Here is an 18,545-nt window from a genome sequence, read left to right on the forward strand (position 1 = left end):
AATGCCAACAGAATTCATTCAACACAGAATACACAAAAGGAACTTTTATTTCAAGAACTCGGACAGCTCCAATAACCAAGTCATTGCTGCAAATCCAGTAATTATGCAAAATACAAACTTACATTATACATTATTAGAGTCCATAAGGTACCAAAAAGTACGGTAAAAACCACTTCCATCACAGGAAATGTACGACACAGACAGACTACAAAATAAAAAAAGTGGAAAAGTGACATAGGCTTCCCTAAAACTTAATCTGTACATTTGGGGAGTAATCCAGAGTCAACAGTCCAAAGAAATGTTAGTCCCTAAGTGCAACACAGCTGCGTTTAGAGGACCCATGAAAGTTTTTACCAAGCCGATGACCTAAAAAAATAAAAAAAGTAAAATATTAGTTGCCTCAAAAAATAGCAACAGCATGAAGTTACAAGTGCTGACATTAAGCATTACTTTTAATCAATACCCATATTTGGTCAGTATTATTTAGACAAAATGACTGCAACATTTTATCAACCTAATTTAAAAACTTTTCCCCAAAAAATCCTAATAAGCTACACAACTGTTGGCCAGCATTCATGTTCACAATACATGAGCTGTTGAACTACAAGCAAATGCTTAAAGTTTCTACAACACAAATTACTCCAGAAGTTTAAAAGCAAGCTACAAAAGTCTAGTTTAAAAATGTTTTAACAGCAAAGTTCGGTGAATGGCAAATATTGAAACTTGGTCTAAGTTAACCATTACAGGACCTGCTAGAATAGTTAGCACTACATTTGCATTATTTTGACACCAGGTTGGAAAAGACCATACCACAGTGCAGCATGCGAGAGCACAACCATCTCGTGTGCAATGTGCGGGCCCAAGTGTAGTTCAGGGGGAATGGCCTGCAAGAGGTTCCTGCCAGATGGCACAAATAAGGAACAGTCAGATTTCAACAAATTTGCCCTTTATTTGTACCTCAGTAAATCAGTATACTTTTAAAATCTCAAAGGAATACTTGGAGAACAAACATTTGTGTAATCAGACTGTTAAAAACGTTTCAATTCAACATTCGGTTAAAATATTGTGGTCCATTTGGAACACTTCAAATACCATTTTTCATAATAATTTCATTTTCAGGAGTCTTATCCGGAAATTACATAAAAGCAAAACAAAAATTCAGCCCAATGCTAAGTTGAGCCAGTCTGGGCAATGTTTAAAGCTACTGCATCTGACTTGAAAATCTCTCAATAAGTGGGAGAAAGTGGGCTTACATTCTCCATCTGTGTATTGTCAACCAAAAATAGGATCAACCTTCATTGAAACTCAAATATCGTTCCATTACTCCATGGCAGCACATGACTGGCTCCCAGAGTGAAGCAAAAAAACAGACCTCGACATGCATCACTAAGTTCTGGGAAGAATGGCTATGTGGACAATCTTAAGTCACTTTTAAACTATTAGAATACAACATTTCAATGCTCCAGATTACACAAATCCAATTGCATAAGCACACTACTGCACTCAAACAAATTCCCCACAAGTGAGATGAGAATTTGATGAAGACCACCTAAACCCATCACACAAAAATCATTTCCAAACCTCGAATCAGTTTAACTCCACCATTTTACATAACTAAGTTTAACATGGCCTATTAGTTTTGTAAGAACATAAAATATAAAATATACCCTTTAATTGGACAAGACTCCTCAACCGTCTCCCAAATTATCAAACTATTATCCAAGACAGTTAGTAGAAAAACAGACCAGTGAAATAATAGGATTAAAATAAAACATTTAACTGCATCAAGTGTTGTACTGAACCATAAGTTTACACTGCACAGAGAAGGCAAGCTTTCTATTTGGGAAGAAATTTTTTGATTCCAATATAACCACATGAAAAAATAGGCTCCAGCCTATTTATTTATGACATTGATAGGAGTCATCTTAAAGCTGCTTTCCTTCATTACAAGAACAAGTTATTAAGCAGAGTTCTACCTGAAATTGGCAGGCAGCAAGCAATGGGAACAGTTTGGATTCTAACCCAATCCCTATATTGCCTACATCATTCAATTAATATGTACCTCCATTCACATCCTAAGTATTAAATAATATGGCATTGGGCTTGGGTTACTAAGCAGTGTGAATTCCTTGTGCAAATGTTGCCTTTTCATGTCAATCTAACCAAATAATGGCAGATTAGCAGACATTTGCTATGTATTCCATGTGGAATGTAGCTTCATTAGATTTGTTAACATGACACAACCTCATCATCTAACAGTAATGTACACATTTGAAAGGACTGTGCGTATGGATTCATTTCCAGTCCAATTACATTTGCTGTATAAGTGGGCCATCCAAAAGGACGCACATTTTTAATACCTATTCTGTAATTTATGATGAATTGTATATAATTACTGGAAATGACATACCTGCATTCACAGTCCATTTTAATATGGTTTGTAACCACCCTGGTGACCCGCCCCACCACGTCTTGAAGCTTTTCCGTAGTTACCATTACTCTGATCTGAATGAGAACAAACATATAGTTAACTCGCTGCTCTCTGGCAAGTTTTGGGGGGAAAAAGGCCAACTTAAGTGAGGTGCAAGAGAGTACCAAAATGAATGTGCATCTCTAATTGAGATCACCTAATAATCCCATGTATGTAGATGAAGTCTACTAGAGTGCACAGGGTTAATTTTACTTAAATGTTAAAGTAAATCACTCCCATTCTTCAAAACATATGAAATGTTAATTCTGAATCAGCATGCACAGAGCTTTAGCATGCTCAGTGTTTAGGCCCTGTGGGATTCACAATAGGACAATCATTCTAGCACATACTTACTGTAGTCATATCCTTGTCCATATCCACCATAGTAACCACTATTGTAGTTATAGCCAGTATAATCATAGCCGCCATAGGCACCATAGCCACCCTGACCACTGTAACCATAGCTGCTGCCATAGCCTGGATTCCAGTAGCTACTGCTGTATCCTTGATTCCAGTTCTGACTTTGACCTTGAATTAAAAAGTGAATAATTAGGCACTATTAAACATGCCTTTTTATTCCTACATTAGTAAATGGAGTATGCAATAACTTACCACCACTACTTCCCCACTTCCTCCTCCACGTCCACGTCCACTGCCCCTTCCTGTGAAGGAACCTCGGCCTCCCCATTGCTGTTGCTGCTGATAGACTTCCTTAGGTTGGGCAACCTTGATTTCACACTATTAAAAACACAAGAAAAAATGTCAACAAATACAGTTTAAAGAATAAACAGTTTCCAACGCAAACATTGTGTGACTGCTACCTTGCTGGTTCCAACATCATGGTATTTCTTCTCCAGAATCTTCTTCACTGGCTCTTCGTCTTTAAATGAGATAAAACAGAATCCTCTCCTCTTGTTGGTCTTGCTGTCCATGGGCAGTTCAATTGATTCCACCTGAACAAAAATAAAATCAAGACACTGAGTCGGGCACTTTATTAAACCAAATGCATACAAAAAACCTTTCACAGTACTAACCCTCAGCATATTAACAGCTCATGCAGCAGCAGCCTTCCATTTTAATTTGTCTGAGTACTACTGTACATTGTACATGACAGAGTGTTATTCACCCAGCAGCACCTCCATGTTTAGCTACTATAATTTCCTTAGAGCCAGCTCCATTGATGACCATCGAACTTCACAGTCATGCTTCAAAATGAGTTATACCACCATCTGAGTCACTCCACAGGCCGTGATTAGTGACATTAGGATGAAATACTAGCTGGTAACCACTCTGGATCACAGCCTTTTAGAAGGCAAGTTGGAATTCCAAAACAAAGGACATCAGGAGCTCGGAGGAACTCTGGGTATTGATTATCTCCATCTTCCCCCTTAATTCTCCTTGTCACAAGACCAGAAGTGAAAGACAGCAAATATTATCTACAGGATCAGATTTTTACCACTAATCCAGAAACTTTGATCTTATAGTGGAATTCAGAATGCTGTCCAAGTGCTGCAACAGTAAATTTGAATAGCTGGAATCAAACAAAGATCCCTGGGGCCCATGACAGTCACAAAAATAAACTTGCATATATGTCAGTTATTAGTCCAGTTAGAGGGGGGGGTGGGGGGGGGGGGAGGTAAATGTACACTCATTGAAAATAAACCAACCTCGCCAAAAGCTCCAAAGTATTCTCGGATCTTGTCCTCTGGAGTGTCAGGATGAAGACCTCCAACAAAAATTTTCTTTACAGGTTCTTTCTTCATTGCCATTGCTCTCTTAGGATCAACGACTCTTCCATCCAGTTTATGCTCTTTTTGTTCCAAAACCTACAAACAAGAAAATCATGTAAGAAGTCTGCACAGGACAGACTGAGGTCCAATTTAAAAATTCAGGCTTGATATTTAACTTTAATTTGATGCTATAAATGCTCGTATTTTGAGGCTTCCTGGGTAAATTATGTTTTGAAATTTGTAATTTTGTATTGGAGGTTAAGAACTTTATACATTTATCACTAATCTTAAATTCTGAAGAAAGTTGTTTACCTTCTGAATACACTGCTCTAATTTCCCCCTGCAGTTAAAAACATTCATAGCAACACAACAGTTCCTAATTAATAATAATAATAATCTTTGCATTTGATATAGCGCTTTTCACGTCGGGAGGACGTCCCAAAGCGCTTCATAGAACACACTGTAAAGTGAATTGACTGTATATTTGTGGGCGAACGCGGCAGCCAATTGCGCACAGCAATGTCCCACAAACAGTCATAGATTGAAAATGACCAATTTATTATTGTTTTTGGTTTTGGAGGGATTATTATTGGGCTCTGTGTGGAGTAAGGAAACTTGCCCAAGGTTTCGCCCTCTGCCTGGAATTGAACTCAGGTCTCGCACTTGCAAAGCGAGTGCTCTAACCACTGAGCTACAGGACTCCACAGGAATGAAATGGGTCAGCATTTATCCTTATCTTAGATATGAACATGATAGAAGACAATATGCAGGCTATTTCTAATTTAGCCCTAGATTTAAAAATTCAAGACTCAAAATATGTGAATGGAATGAAACCCAAGATGTTAACACGATTCTGCAATAAATCTTGTTGAAATGAGTAGCAAGTAACACTGACGTCTGCCTAATATTCATGGGCAAGACATGCTTAAAATTGTAAGTTGATACCATACCCTCCACCCAACCCCCATCTTTTTTCTTAGCTTCCAAATCATTTTCTCCTTCCCCATCACTGTCTTACTTACTCATTCTCCTTCCACAAGAGTTAAGACTCCTATAGTAAAATGGCAGTGCTTTAGTTTAGAACTAATTTAACACGTGTGCATATACATAAAATATTTTTATCTTAAACTCAAAACTAACTCAAGACGTCAGTCACTTGCTCTCAGCTGACCACCACCCTATCTGTGCAGGTGCATGACTTTAGATGCCATCATACAGCAATCAACATTAATTTTGATAAGTTTTAGTATGGCCCCGAGTAAATTCTCTAATGTAGGCTCAAAAAGCCTAGACACTACCTATCAATGTATGACTGCACCACCTATTAGCTAGAAAACAATTACTGTAACGTATGTCATTGCTGTTTCACTTCTGAATCGTAAAAACAATACCTGCACTCTTTCGATTGCTTCCTTTCAACTCAATTGCCACATCATAAAACTTTGCAGATAAAATTGGACGTTTTGTAGATCTACTTCACTATTCCCAACTAAATTCCTAAACTAATCTACTAAATTGCTACCACGTAGTAGATTATATTCAAATTAGATGCAATTTTTCTGTTCTAAGTAACTCAACTGCTGTCCCGTTTTAAAAAAAAGTTGCACCATAAAGAGACAATGTAATTGCCGTTTCAGAGGAAACGCTGCTTTCATTTTCCGCTCAGGGCCCCCTTCTCGGTCCTCCTCACCTTGTCGACGCTCACAGATTCCTTGAAGAGAATAAACCCGAACCCCCTGGATCTGCCGGTCACGGGATCCATCTTGATGGTGCAGTCCACCACTTCGCCGAATTTGGCGAAATAATCTTTCAGGTCTTTTTTGCTGGTGTCCCAGCTCAGGCCTCCCACAAACATTTTCCTGTGGCAAAAAAAAAAGACAGTGGGGAGAGTTGGTGGTGGTGGTGGGGGGGTAAGAAGAGGAGTCTTTGTTAGCGGGTTTCATACCCCCCCACTCCCACCACCCCAGTCTGCAAAGCACATGGCGCCAACAAAGACTCACCAGCAGTGTGTGTGTGTGTGTGTGTTAACAAAGAAAGGCGGTCAAGTGGAGAGAGCTTCAAACAAGCAATTGGCGGGGCCGAGCCAGACCCCCCCCCCTCACCCCACCTGTCCCCCCCCCCACCCACACCCCCACCTCCCCCCACCACACCCACCCACCCCCCCCCCCCCCCCCCCGTTGATCCCGATGGCGCGAACGAGAACACCTCAATCCGATCCGTGACGGTTTTATTCTCGCGTCTTTTTTTTATCCCCCGATTAAAAATATTTTTTTTAAAAAAAAAGCCCCCACCCCCCACACAACAACAACAACAACAACAAAACAAATCACATCGGGATCGGCTGCTCCCCCGGTGGGTGTGTGGTTTGGGGGAGAAAAGACGTGGGGCATAGAGAGAGAGAGACACACACACACACCCCTCCCCCCCCCCTCCCGGGGCCGGTGAGGGACGGTACCGGCCGCAGCGCGTGGCCGCGATGCACCGACCTTTAAAAAGGGGCCACTTCACCCCCGGCTTCAAGCCAACTCGAGTAGAAGCCAACACCCCCCACCCACACCACCGCACCTTCCTCCCGCCCGCCCCCACCTCCCCTCAGAGGACAGAGCGGGGCCTCGCGCGGGCGGGCGGGCGGGAGGGAGGGACGGAGGGAGGGAGGGAGGGCCCTGGGAGCAAAGCGCGGCAAAACCCAGCCCGCGCCGCCCCGCACCGCCCTCTTACCCCGCGTCTTCTTCGTTTTTACTGGCGTTAATCTTCGAGCCTTCGCCCTCGGCCTGGGGCTGGGGCTCGGCTCCGTCCGCCGCCGCTGCCGCCGCCGCCGCCGCACTGTCCCCGCCCGCGGCCTGGCCCTGGCTCTGGCCCTGGCCCTGACCGCCCTCCTCCCCGTCGTCTTCGAAGTGACCGTTCTCGGGCCCGTCCACGTACTTTTGCTCGGCGTCCGCCATTTTTGAGAGAGATGGAGAGAGAGAGGGAGAGAGAGAGAGAGCGCGTGTGGAGGGAGGGCGGGCGATTGAGGGGGGTTTTTTTTTAAAAAAAGAAAAGAAATCGGGATTTTTTTTTAAAAAAATAATAAAAATTTAACGAATGATCGGGAAGATTTCAATCGGTCGGTGGGGTGGGTGGGTTTGTTTGTGAAGCAGAGGCGGCGGCGTCTCCCTCGCGCTCTCGCTCCAGTCAGTCACAAAGCGGGGCCCCGGCCGGGATTTCTCTTCAAAATGGACTCCGGTACCGCCAGCGCGTGGCCTTTTATATACCGACCGGCACCGGCCAACAAGCCGCCCCGCCACGGGCTGGATCCGGCCAGGCGCTCAGTATCCCGGCCTCTGATTGGGTCGGAGGCCGCCGGCTGACCCCGCCCCAGAAGGGCACATTCCAGCTGTCAATCAGTCGGGCCTCGCCAATGGGACACGCACTGAGCACAGGGGCCGGTGGTGTGGGAACGCCGTGATGCCCACAATCAGCAGCAAATCCCCGGCGTTGGGCGCACAGCGCCGTTATCTTATCGCGTCTCCGAGACGCCTCAAAGCCCCTTTGGCAGCGCACCGCGCGCAGCGAATTGATCGACCGTACAATTTGCGGCCGAAACGGTATCGAACAACGTTGGTAATAAAAAAGCCTAAATATTGTCAATCAAAAAAAAACCCCCACATGTCCCGCCCTATCGGTAGTAAGTTATATCGTATCGGGTGCAATATCGAATCTGTGCCACTGTTCAAAAAAAAGGCGGAGGGAGTCCCTCTCTCTCTCTCTCTCTCTCCTGGTGCCCTCCAGACACCCACTCACCTGGAATACCAGTGATTAATACTGAAACGTCTGTCACTGTCACACAATAAATGTTAGTTATGAAATATAAAATTGCAATTGTATATATTGTATGTATGTATATATATATATATATATGAAACCGATTGAACCGGATATTCTGGATTTAATAAATGAATCGCCCCAAAGTCAGGTCCGATCACGTCCAATGTGGCACCACCGCCACCAACAACAACGTGACGCTTGTGTCGCCCTTTCACAGTGGGGAGGACGTCCCAAGGCGCTGGACAGTCAGAGTTTCGGGCCCGAGCGAGGGGTCAGGATAAACAACAACAACAATTTATTGCATTCAATATTTACTGTATATAGCGCCCTTCACGCGAGGGAGTGATCCGGATGCTAGAAATTAGACATCAGACCAAGACATTACACAAGTCATCTTCCCTCTTTCCCAGTCAAATAGTCTGTTGATGACCAAATACAAGAATCACCCTTGGGGTGAGATAATATAGAAACATAGGAATTGATCTAATTCCAGCTCCTTGGAAGAGAAATCCATTAAGGCCCATTTAGCTGTTATTTCCTCATATCCACGAATTACTGTCTTAAATACAGAATCCGTCTATTTTTCTCTTAAAAGACAATCTGTGGAGTCCTGTAGCTTAGTGGTTAGATCACTCGTCTTGCAAGCGAGAGGATCTAGGTTCAATTCTCGGTGAGGGCAAAAAATTGGGCATGTTTCCTTACTCCACACACCACTGTTTACCTCGCAGTAAGTAGGAACCTGGTTATTAGTCATTTGGCGGATTGCTTTTCCATGGGTAATAATCCCTTCAAATTATTTAAAAAATTGAAGGCGATAAGGCACTATATTAAATGTAAGAATTATTATTATATGGATTCTGCTTCAACCATGGTACCCAACAAGGTATCTGACATCTTAACAACTGCAAATAAAATCCTCCTGATCTCCTCCCTTTGCGCCTTTGTTAAATTAATGACCTCTAGTCACTAGAAATAATAATACTACAGTACTTGCATTCAATATTTACTGTAAAGTGTAGTGCCAGTGCAATTGTAGGAAAACATAGCACTGTATTTGTTCATAGCATCATTCCACAAACTGTCAAGAAGTGGTTGACTGTATTTTTCTCTGGGAGACTGCTAACCACCCGCCACCAAAAGTCTACCTTTGGAAGTGTTGGGCAGGAACCAACTCAAACTCAGCTGAGATGTATTCCATAAATAAGTAGCCGACACTTACTGATTGAAGTCTGATATGAAGAATGTGTAATTGAGTGAATTACTGGAGAGCTGACATTGTCCCAGCAAGATTCCTCCAGCAGAGGGGCAAGAATATTAATATTTAGGTAACTATATTAAAGTTGGATAAAACCTCTAGTTGATAAAGCCAAGTGTATAACCCAAAACGACAATCCACATTGAAATCTATTGCAATATTGCCCTCAGAATGGCTTTGGGTATCATGGGTATCACAAGGTCATTTAATACAACGTAAATTTCCCAACACCCAAACATCCTTTCACTTTTACCAAATAACAATAATTTTGCATTTGGCAGATACATGGATTATAATATGTTCATTTCCTTTAAAGTTAGGAGATCTGATTTGATCAGGATACATTAATACTAGTAATTTAAAACCTTCACTTTAAGAAGCAGGATTTTCATTCAGAATATAATACTTTTTTAAATTAAAAAATAGCACCATTCGAGACACTTCCCCGACTTTTAAGTTGATCACGTTGTGACACTTGAGGTGTTGCAGATTTGGCACCTTGTCCTAACCTCAAACAGCCCGCAGATACTATTACCCTTGGTCTATTCTGGTATTGGGTGCTATCTCCTTTAAGATAAAAAGCACTGGAAAATATCATTACTCGAAGGTACATTTCAACAGAAAATGGCTCGTTATGGTCAACCAGGTGCCAGAATAGGGCCATTACACTGATGAAATGTAACATTCAACCATTTGCAGCTTAATTCAGAAGAAATTCAATTGCAATATCATTAATTCCCATCTTTATTAGCCAATTTGACCAATATTATTTGTTTATTCTGAAGATTATCCAGTAACAAGCCTGTTTGTTTCTAGGACATCCTTCCGCTTTTCCAAATAGTTTTATTATTGTTATTATAAACCATACTTGTATCAAATGTTTGCAAATACAGTAGAGAAATGTTACTAAAAACTCTACAGACGGTAACAGAACAACAATTATCCTGCATAACTAATAGCACCATTTGATTTGAGGGGGAAAATGTAGCTAGTCCTAACCTTTTAATGAAATGTATTATTATACAACTTTATTTCTAAATAAATTAAACTCCTATCCTGGTTGATGTGCAAGCATATTCTCTTCCTTACCTTTTAGATACATTCTCAGGATTGAGTAGATTTAAAAACATATATTTGCACTTTAATTGAAAAATAACTGGAGAATTAAACTTTTCACAGCTATAAATGCATTTTTGTTGAACCTTTAAACATACAGATTTCCTAAGCGAGGACTAAATGATGCATAATTGAATTAGAAATACTCTTTGACTATATTTAAAGGGTGAAATGGCTGCATTGGTATCAATGAATATACTTCAGCTGCTGAATCGGTGAGCTATTGTAATCAAAGCTTAACTAATCAAACAACAGGTTTAGCCAATTTGCTCCCGTTTTAGTCTGTTGTTGGGCCTATATATTCTAGTTCTGTAGGAATTGGGCCTCAATGAAAGTTTCTTCTCATTGCTGCCTGAATTCTGACACCTTGGATCTCTGAGGTTTCCTCTTCCACTGGTCAGATTCATTTTTCAAGAACCAGGTGAAAAGCTTTAATCGACATATTCACTCCGTGGGATTCCCAGAACCTTACAAATGAAATATCTTTCAGGAAAGTAACTTTCACTTCGAATGGAGCTCTTTAGATTCACCACTTGTTTTTAAACTAAATGATGGGAAATCCAAGCTGGTGTTAAAATGGGACTGGTTTCTGAAACTTGTGAAATAGATATATATATATATAAAAAAAGTTACAATGTGTTGTGTGTAAGAGGTTTGCGTGTAAGAGTGCAAAGGTTTGTAATAAACCTGCCTGTGTTTGTAGCTATGTTGGGTTTTGGTTAGTGGATTTTCTACTGATATTGGTGGAAAACTCAGGAAGTATTTTCTTGATTGCCTAGTTTATCCATTCACATTGTTGGTTGGTTAGTTAGTTAGCTAACGACATTAACCTAACTTTTGTGTGGACCTTAAATCCAATGAAACCGTAAAATGTATCATCCGCCAAACTTCCCTGTAACATTCCTTAAAAAGTTGACCTCTTTCTCCCTGGTTTAACTGACACTGTAATTCACTCTTGATACTGCAATGTCGCTATGTTGTGGCTGTCGACTTAAATGCGTCGTTTTATTACGTTAGCACTTTGTTAAATGTAGAAAAACTTCTACATCTTTTGCTTTGCTTTCTATTGGATAGAACCGAGCCGTCCTTCATGTTGCGGGGTCCAAATAATGCGTATATTAAGAGTTTTCCCATCTTTAACTTGCCAGAATTGGATTTTAATGGGTACTGCATACGGAAAATGATAATAATAATAATCCTTGCATTTGATATAGCGCTTTTCACGTCGGGAGGACGTCCCAAAGCGCTTCACAGAACACACTGTAAAGTGAATTGACTGTATATTTGTGGGCGAACACGGCAGCCAAGTGCGCACAGCAATGTCCCACAAACAGTCGTGGATTGAAAATGACCAATTTATCATTGTCTTTGGTTTTGGAGGGATTATTTTGGAGGGAGAACAACTTAAACTGCACGTTGGTAGATGTCTCTCGGGCACGGCTCGAAAGCCCTAATATAAGTTAGATGTGAGTTCATTAGGAAACATTTGCATTCATTAATTAAAGCTCGATACCCATTGACAAGTGCCAGTCCAGCCCCAGGCTCCCTTTGTTTTTACTGTTGTCCCAATATGCATTAATTGGTGTCTGGGGAGGGGGGGCACAACAGACACAAACCGCCTGATAAACCTTTATTACCAGCGTTAAAAAGTGGAACAATAATATACAATTTCCAATCCAAGCAATCGGGATTGTAATTTTAAAAGAAACGTGTGCTGCATTACTGTCAAGATTTACTAATGTAGTTTGCAATGGATTTAAACCGTTACATATATATGCTTTATAAGGTATATTTATGCTTGTGTTGCTTTGATGATTATAATAACAATAATAATCCTTGCATTTAATACGGCGCCTTATCACGTCTTCGAGACGTCTCAAAGCTCTTCAGAGAATATACTGTAAAGTGAATTGACTGTATATTTTGTGGGCGAAACGCGGCAGCCGGTCGCGCACAGCAGCGTCCCCACGAACAGCCGTGGATTGAAGTGACCACAATTTACTATTACTCTTTCTTGAGGGTTTACGATCAGGCGTGCGGAGTAAGGAAACTTGCCCAAGGTTTCGTGGAATGATCTAATTAATTCCCCCCCCCCACGTGTGTGATATTTGGAAAGTTGCCATCGGTAAAGTAGGTATTTCTAATAGTGCAAAGAGAAATAAACGGTAGATGGTAAACCAGAGCAGGTTATTTTTCTGCAGTCACAAGAACTCTGGACACAGAAAAGACCACCGCATTGGGATTTCTTGGCAAAGCTTCTGAAACGCAACCCATCGAAACTGGAAGCGGGCGCACAACTCACGGACCCCCCAAATCATCTCCAATGAAGCCATGGTCAATTATTTTATTTTATTATCTATAAGTCTGAAAAGTAAGCGTCTCTCTCGAGAGCTGCGTAAATGCCATCAAACGCTGTAGCGCTGAAGGCAACGCGATGGTGGAGGTTTCCATTGAATGCCCATGGAGAGGGAGAGGGAGAGGTGGTGACAGGTTCTTTTGAAATGCATTACTTGGGCTTTTCCAGACTGTTGTTGGCCACACCTCGGTTTCACACACTGACTGGCTTCGAAATGGTTAACCAGCAACAAAAGAAATCCTCCCCAAACCCCTGACTGCAGCCCTATATAAGTAGGGGAGTGATGTGACCCTAACTCGCTGCTGCTTGAGTTGTGGAGCCTTTTTTTTTCTGATTGCAGAGTGAACTCCCAGAGAGAGGAGCAGAGAGAGACCATGAGAGCCGCCCAAGTCCTGGCTTACACCCTGTTCATTTACAGTCACATCATCACCCCGACTGCATCGTGGTAAGCTGCCCCTCGGATAACTCGTGTTGATTATAGCAGGGTTTTTTAGGGGGAGATTTCGATGTGCATTTTCTCTCTCTCTCTCTCTCTCCTCTCTGGAAAGCAGCTCAGATCGTGCGTTCTGTCGTTGCAGGTCCGTCAACAACTTCCTGATGACTGGACCAAAGGCGAGTTTGTAATTCTCTTTATTTCTCTACTGGTTTGGAATTCCGAATAGAACTCGACTTAAATCTTTTAGGGTTAAATGTCAGTGCGTTTTGAAAGACGCACTTAAAACATTTAGCCCCATTTTTTTCCCTTTACATTGCACACAGCCTCCTACCGGATGGTTTGCATTCACAAACCTCGAGCATCATCCTGTGAGCAGCTGTGAACCGTTATAATATCGTCCACTTAACCAAGAATACCGTTATATCGAGGATGGTTACCGACTTGAACCATATACAGCACTGGGAAAGCTTTACCATTCCCCCAGAGTTAGCTTTTAGGAGGTGCCATCGAGTAACGCTCGACTTGGGCACCGACAGACAGCCCTGTTGGTGAATTGATCCGAACGCAGTAAATGATGACCTTCACTGGGATATCCCGACGCTTTGTCATTTAAAAAAAAATAAAAATAAAAACTCCTCTGTCTGCTCTGTAAAGTAATTCCCAGCTGCCAACCACCGTCACGCCCCGCGAAGCGGTCACACGCACATCCACTGACTTGGTGTGGAGTTCCACGCGCGTCGCGGGAGTGCGTAGTGACTAACGCTCCCCCCCTGTGTGTGTGTGTGGGTGTGTGTGTGGGTGTGTGTGTGTGTGTGTGGGGGTGTGTGTGGGGGTGTGTAGGCATTCCTGACCTACTCCAGCAGTGTGGCTGCCGGGGCTGAATCCGGGATCGAGGAGTGCAAACACCAGTTCGCGTGGGAGCGCTGGAACTGTCCGGAGAGCGCACTGCAACTCTCCACTCACAACGGCCTTCGGAGCGGTAAGTATTTTGCCGTCTCCCCTTTTTGTTGCTGATGTACGGACAGAATAACATGTCCTGATTTTATTTCTCTCTCTCTCTATATGTATATATTTTTCTCCCCGTTGGCCGTCACTAAGCGATTTGATGCTTTTCCCCTTAAGCCACCAGGGAAACCTCTTTCGTGCACGCGATCAGCTCTGCGGGTGTCATGTACACCCTGACCAGGAACTGCAGTCTGGGGGACTTCGAAAACTGCGGCTGTGATGAATCCAAGAGTGGTCAGACTGGTGAGCTTCGCTTAGCGTCGCATCCTCCCATCGAAGGTCACCGATAAAATGGTCCTTTCGTTAAATTACGCACCGGTTATTGTCCACACACGGTCTGCGTCAAAAGAGGGGCCAATGCTGTGTGTGTGTGTCTGTGTGTGTGTGGGGGGGGTCGTGCCCCTGACCATGTCGGCTTGTCCCGCAGGGGGGAGAGGATGGATCTGGGGAGGCTGCAGCGACAACGTGCAATTTGGGGAAAGAATCTCTAAGCAGTTCGTAGACGCTCTCGAAACTGGACAGGACGCCAGAGCCGCCATGAACCTCCACAACAACGAGGCGGGGAGGAATGTGAGTGCCCACACCCAGACATCTCATGTAAACCCCCCACCGCCCCCCCCCCCCCCCACACACACACCCCAAAAAAACAATCATCTTCCGACTAATCGAATCCTTAAGAAATCTTGGGGAGACTTTTGTGACATTTTAACAGTAAATTTCGATCTGACTTGTCCCCGGGGGGGGGGGGGGGGGTCGGTCAAGTGAGGATGGTACAGATTCTGCACAAACAGACACATCTCCTCAGTGGGATTTCAGAATGACGGTGTAAAGTAGCGCAGAATATTCAGAATCCCAGGTCACTGGGGGGTGGTTTGATGCCTTTATTTAGCTCGGGATACCCCGCTCACATCTGGGATTAACATTCTGAATGTTGCCCAAACTGGTGGGTCGAAGATGTCCCCCTTAATAATAATAATAATAATAATAATTGCTGATATTGGGGCATTATTCCAAAGAGAACTTAACTGAGCCGTTAACCCGGCGTGTGTGTGATTTCCCCGTCTTTCGCTGCAAATTTAAGCCCTGCGGTTCTTTTATGACTCGATGTCTCGCACTAAATGAGCAATGGACCCGGGTATGTATCTCCCTGGGCTTCAGAGCTGAGTGTCCTGGGTTTGTATCCACGAGTCCTGTTGGGAACGTGGCTTCCCGGGGGGGGGGGGGGGCAGAGGCAGATCTATTCGACTCTCCAATTGCTCCTGTCCAGTGTCCCAGCACCGACGGCCGCCCCCCAGATCCTGTTCTACATTTAAAATGAGTAGTAACGATCTATGAGGAGGTCAACAGATCCCGTCACTTAACTCAGTACAGATCCATAACGGGTGAACGTGACCCACGGCAGTACAGCGCTGCCCAGTCACGGGTGAGCTGAGCGAGTCTCTGGCAACGGTCTCTGGTCGATTGACTTGTTATCTCATCATTTGGTTCCGGCCTTTAGCGCCCGGTCCCTGTCCGGCAGCACATCACACACAGACCGTGTTCAGTGGGTACCAACGGCTCCATCGTTGGTGTCTGCGGTCAGTCAGTGAGCGCTGTTGGGTGGTGTGTGTCCCACAGGCTGTCAAGGGGACCATGATGCGGACCTGCAAATGCCACGGGGTGTCGGGAAGCTGCAGTGTCCAGACCTGTTGGCTGCAGTTGGCCGACTTCAGGGACATCGGCAATTACTTGCGGGTGAAACAAGAGCAAGCGGTGAAGATCGACCTGGAGAAGCGGCGGATGAGGGGCGGCAACAGCGCGGATAATCGGGCGGCCATCGCCGAGGCGTACAGCGCCATCCTGCACACGGAGCTGGTGTACCTGGAGGACTCCCCGGACTACTGCGTGAGCAACGCCACCCTGGGGCTGCAGGGCACGGAGGGCAGGGAGTGTCTGCAGGGCGGCCAGGGCCTCTCCCCGCGGGAGAGGAGGAGCTGCCGGCGGCTGTGCACCGAGTGCGGGCTCCGGCCCGAGGAGAAGAGGACCGAGATCGTCAGCAGCTGCAACTGCAAGTTCCACTGGTGCTGCACTGTGCAGTGTGAGCAGTGTCGGCGAGTGGTCACCAAACACTACTGCTCCCCCCGGGACAGGAGAAGGGCCCCCGGACACTCCAGGCGCAAAAACCGGGCTCACAACTGGTGAAAGATCATAGAAAAACAATCTTACGCACTATTTGCTGTTCCCAACAATATTCCTCTTGTTGGCTCAGGCTGGTTATACCTTGTTGGCTCAGGCTGGTTATGCCTTGTTGGCTCAGGCTGGTTATACCTTGTTGGCTCAGGCTTTGTTGGCTCAGGCTGGTTATACCTTGTTGGCTCAGGCTGGTTATACCTTGTTGGCTCAGGCTGGTTATACCTTGTTGGCTCAGGCTGGTTATACCTTGTTGGCTCAGGCTGGTTATGCCTTGTTGGCTCAGGCTGGTTATGCCTTGTTGGCTCAGGCTGGTTATGCCTTGTTGGCTCAGGCTGGTTATGCCTTGTTGGCTCAGGCTGGTTATGCCTTGTTGGCTCGGTTATGCCTTGTTGGCTCAGGCTGGTTATGCCTTGTTGGCTCAGGCTGGTTATGCCTTGTTGGCTCAGGCTGGTTATGCCTTGTTGGCTCAGGCTGGTTATATAACACTGGGTAAATAATCCCTTCCTTCATCACAATAATGTGGGTCACTCAGACCGTGACTGTTCGTGTTTGTGGGACGATGTTGTGCGTAATTGGCTGTCGGGTTTTGCCCACAAAATAAGTCCATTCACTTGACGAGTTTATTCCGTGAGGCGCTTTGGAGACGTCTCAGAAGACCTGACGAGGTGCTCTATCAAATGCAACGGTTATTATTCCAAAAGTCTACACATTGTTCCCTTTTCAGCCTCTTCTCTGTTTTGAGATGAAGGGTTGGCCCCACAATGTAGCAGCGCCTCAGCAACTGGTCACCACTTCCACACACAAAGATGAAACGTGTCTTGAACGAGAGCTCAGTAACGTTTAAAAAAATAAGTCTTTTTTGAGTTTTTATTCTCAGTAAACAATGGGAATCTCTCCGTTTTAGGTCAATGTTTAGTTGTAGGTTTCACGTTTTGTGAACGTTTATTAATGGACTTCTATAAATCCCAAGTTTCTTTCTATGAAAGCTAACACTGGGTTGTGTTTGGTGTATCTTGTTTATCCACTGCTAAATAGGGTTTATGCACTTTTCTTCCTAACTATGTTGCACCAGTTCAGAAAAGTTGGCACTGTCACGGGAACTGTACGTTACTGTAGTCACATTTATGTTCTTTTAACGGTATCGGATCTTAGTTGCAGAGAGATTGTGTTCTTCACTTGACCAGACGTTTTAATACAAATGTTGAGAGCTTGGCTTTGGACTATTGAGTGGTGTCGGCGAGGCAAGATCTTCAACATCGCAGGGTGTTGGGTTAAATGCAGCACGTTGTATTTACTGAAATACTCTTAAGGTTTGAGTTTTTATTTTACCAGGTTTAGTTTGTATGGTTATAGAATTGGCTTGTACTGGCTTCTGCAATAAAATACTTTTACAATTGACTGTTTGAAATGGATGTTTTTTGAGTTCTTTTAACACTTGCTGCAGCTTTTCAAAACTCACGGTACCCCCAAACTTTGCATTAATAATGATGTATATTTCACGTCAAATTTCAAGGCACTTGACAAATAAAGCAGTGAACACAGAAGGGGGGGGGGGGTAAAAGAATGAACGGTATGGAAGAGACGTTTCTCGTATTTGAAAGGGCAGAGAGAGAGAAAGAGAAATCCATTCTAATTCTCTGCAGTGCCATTGACGATCTGAGTGAGCCGAGCAAAGGTGGGTCTGCCTTCTGGAGAGGAGAAGGTATAGACTTCTCACCTCAAATAGGCCGCCACCAATACACTGGGACCTCTCCACTATCCACAGGGGACACGACTGCACAAGAGGTTTGTATATATTTCTTTCTGGGGAGAGGGTTTATAGCGCACAGTCTCCAGCATCCCATCCCGCCCGGCACAAGCCAAACATACCCAACTCTGGTAAAATTGTCATCGTACCATAAAACCTGAAGTGCATCCTACAGGTGGAAATCCTAAACCCTTCGTAAAGGTGCAGACAAAACGACTGAGTTTTGTCGTCGGTAAATATGAATTCCAACGTTTAAATTTAAAACGAGTACATTTTATTTAAGGAAAACGTTATGAGTGCTCCAATATACAGAGTCAATGCCCCGGGAATATGGGTCCAGAATATTCAGCCATCTCCATGTTTATCAAATCGCAATTCGGTTGTCAATACACGTTCTTCTCGTTGTGTTTAAAAGTTGAGGAAAGCCAAGAGCTGTACTGCAATAACCCGAAAG

The 18,545-nt window shown here is 44.0% G+C and overlaps 2 protein-coding genes across 5 annotated transcripts; one reads left to right on the forward strand and one right to left on the reverse strand.

Moving 5' to 3' along the window:
- Positions 1-29: 29 nt before the first annotated feature.
- Positions 30-7,157, reverse strand: LOC103183729 (heterogeneous nuclear ribonucleoprotein D-like). Of its 4 annotated transcripts, none has more exons than XM_042339885.1 (9): positions 7,123-7,157; positions 5,891-6,059; positions 4,138-4,296; positions 3,292-3,423; positions 3,083-3,208; positions 2,825-2,998; positions 2,411-2,505; positions 811-897; positions 30-366 (listed from the first exon to the last, which is right to left on the reverse strand). In XM_042339885.1, the coding sequence occupies exons 1-9, from the start codon at positions 7,140-7,142 to the stop codon at positions 351-353; spliced, it is 978 nt and encodes a 325-aa protein (XP_042195819.1). In that variant the 5' UTR covers positions 7,143-7,157; the 3' UTR covers positions 30-350. The 4 variants fall into 4 exon arrangements, with proteins under 4 accessions (XP_042195819.1, XP_042195817.1, XP_042195818.1 ...); XM_042339883.1 differs by having other exon boundaries at positions 6,919-7,157; XM_042339884.1 differs by lacking the exon at positions 811-897 and having other exon boundaries at positions 6,919-7,157.
- A 6,051-nt stretch (positions 7,158-13,208) lies between these two features.
- On the forward strand, positions 13,209-16,353 carry LOC103183727 (protein Wnt-8; the record flags this gene model as incomplete). The annotated part of the gene is made up of 5 exons (XM_042340045.1): positions 13,209-13,343; positions 14,008-14,146; positions 14,290-14,415; positions 14,600-14,742; positions 15,790-16,353. Coding segments are annotated over 5 exons (1,107 nt in total), but the record flags the coding sequence as incomplete, so codon positions are not given.
- Between the last annotated feature and the right edge of the window lie 2,192 nt (positions 16,354-18,545).

Source organism: Callorhinchus milii, unplaced genomic scaffold (assembly GCF_018977255.1).
Source record: "Callorhinchus milii isolate IMCB2004 unplaced genomic scaffold, IMCB_Cmil_1.0 Scaffold13, whole genome shotgun sequence".
Taxonomy (NCBI): domain Eukaryota; kingdom Metazoa; phylum Chordata; class Chondrichthyes; order Chimaeriformes; family Callorhinchidae; genus Callorhinchus; species Callorhinchus milii.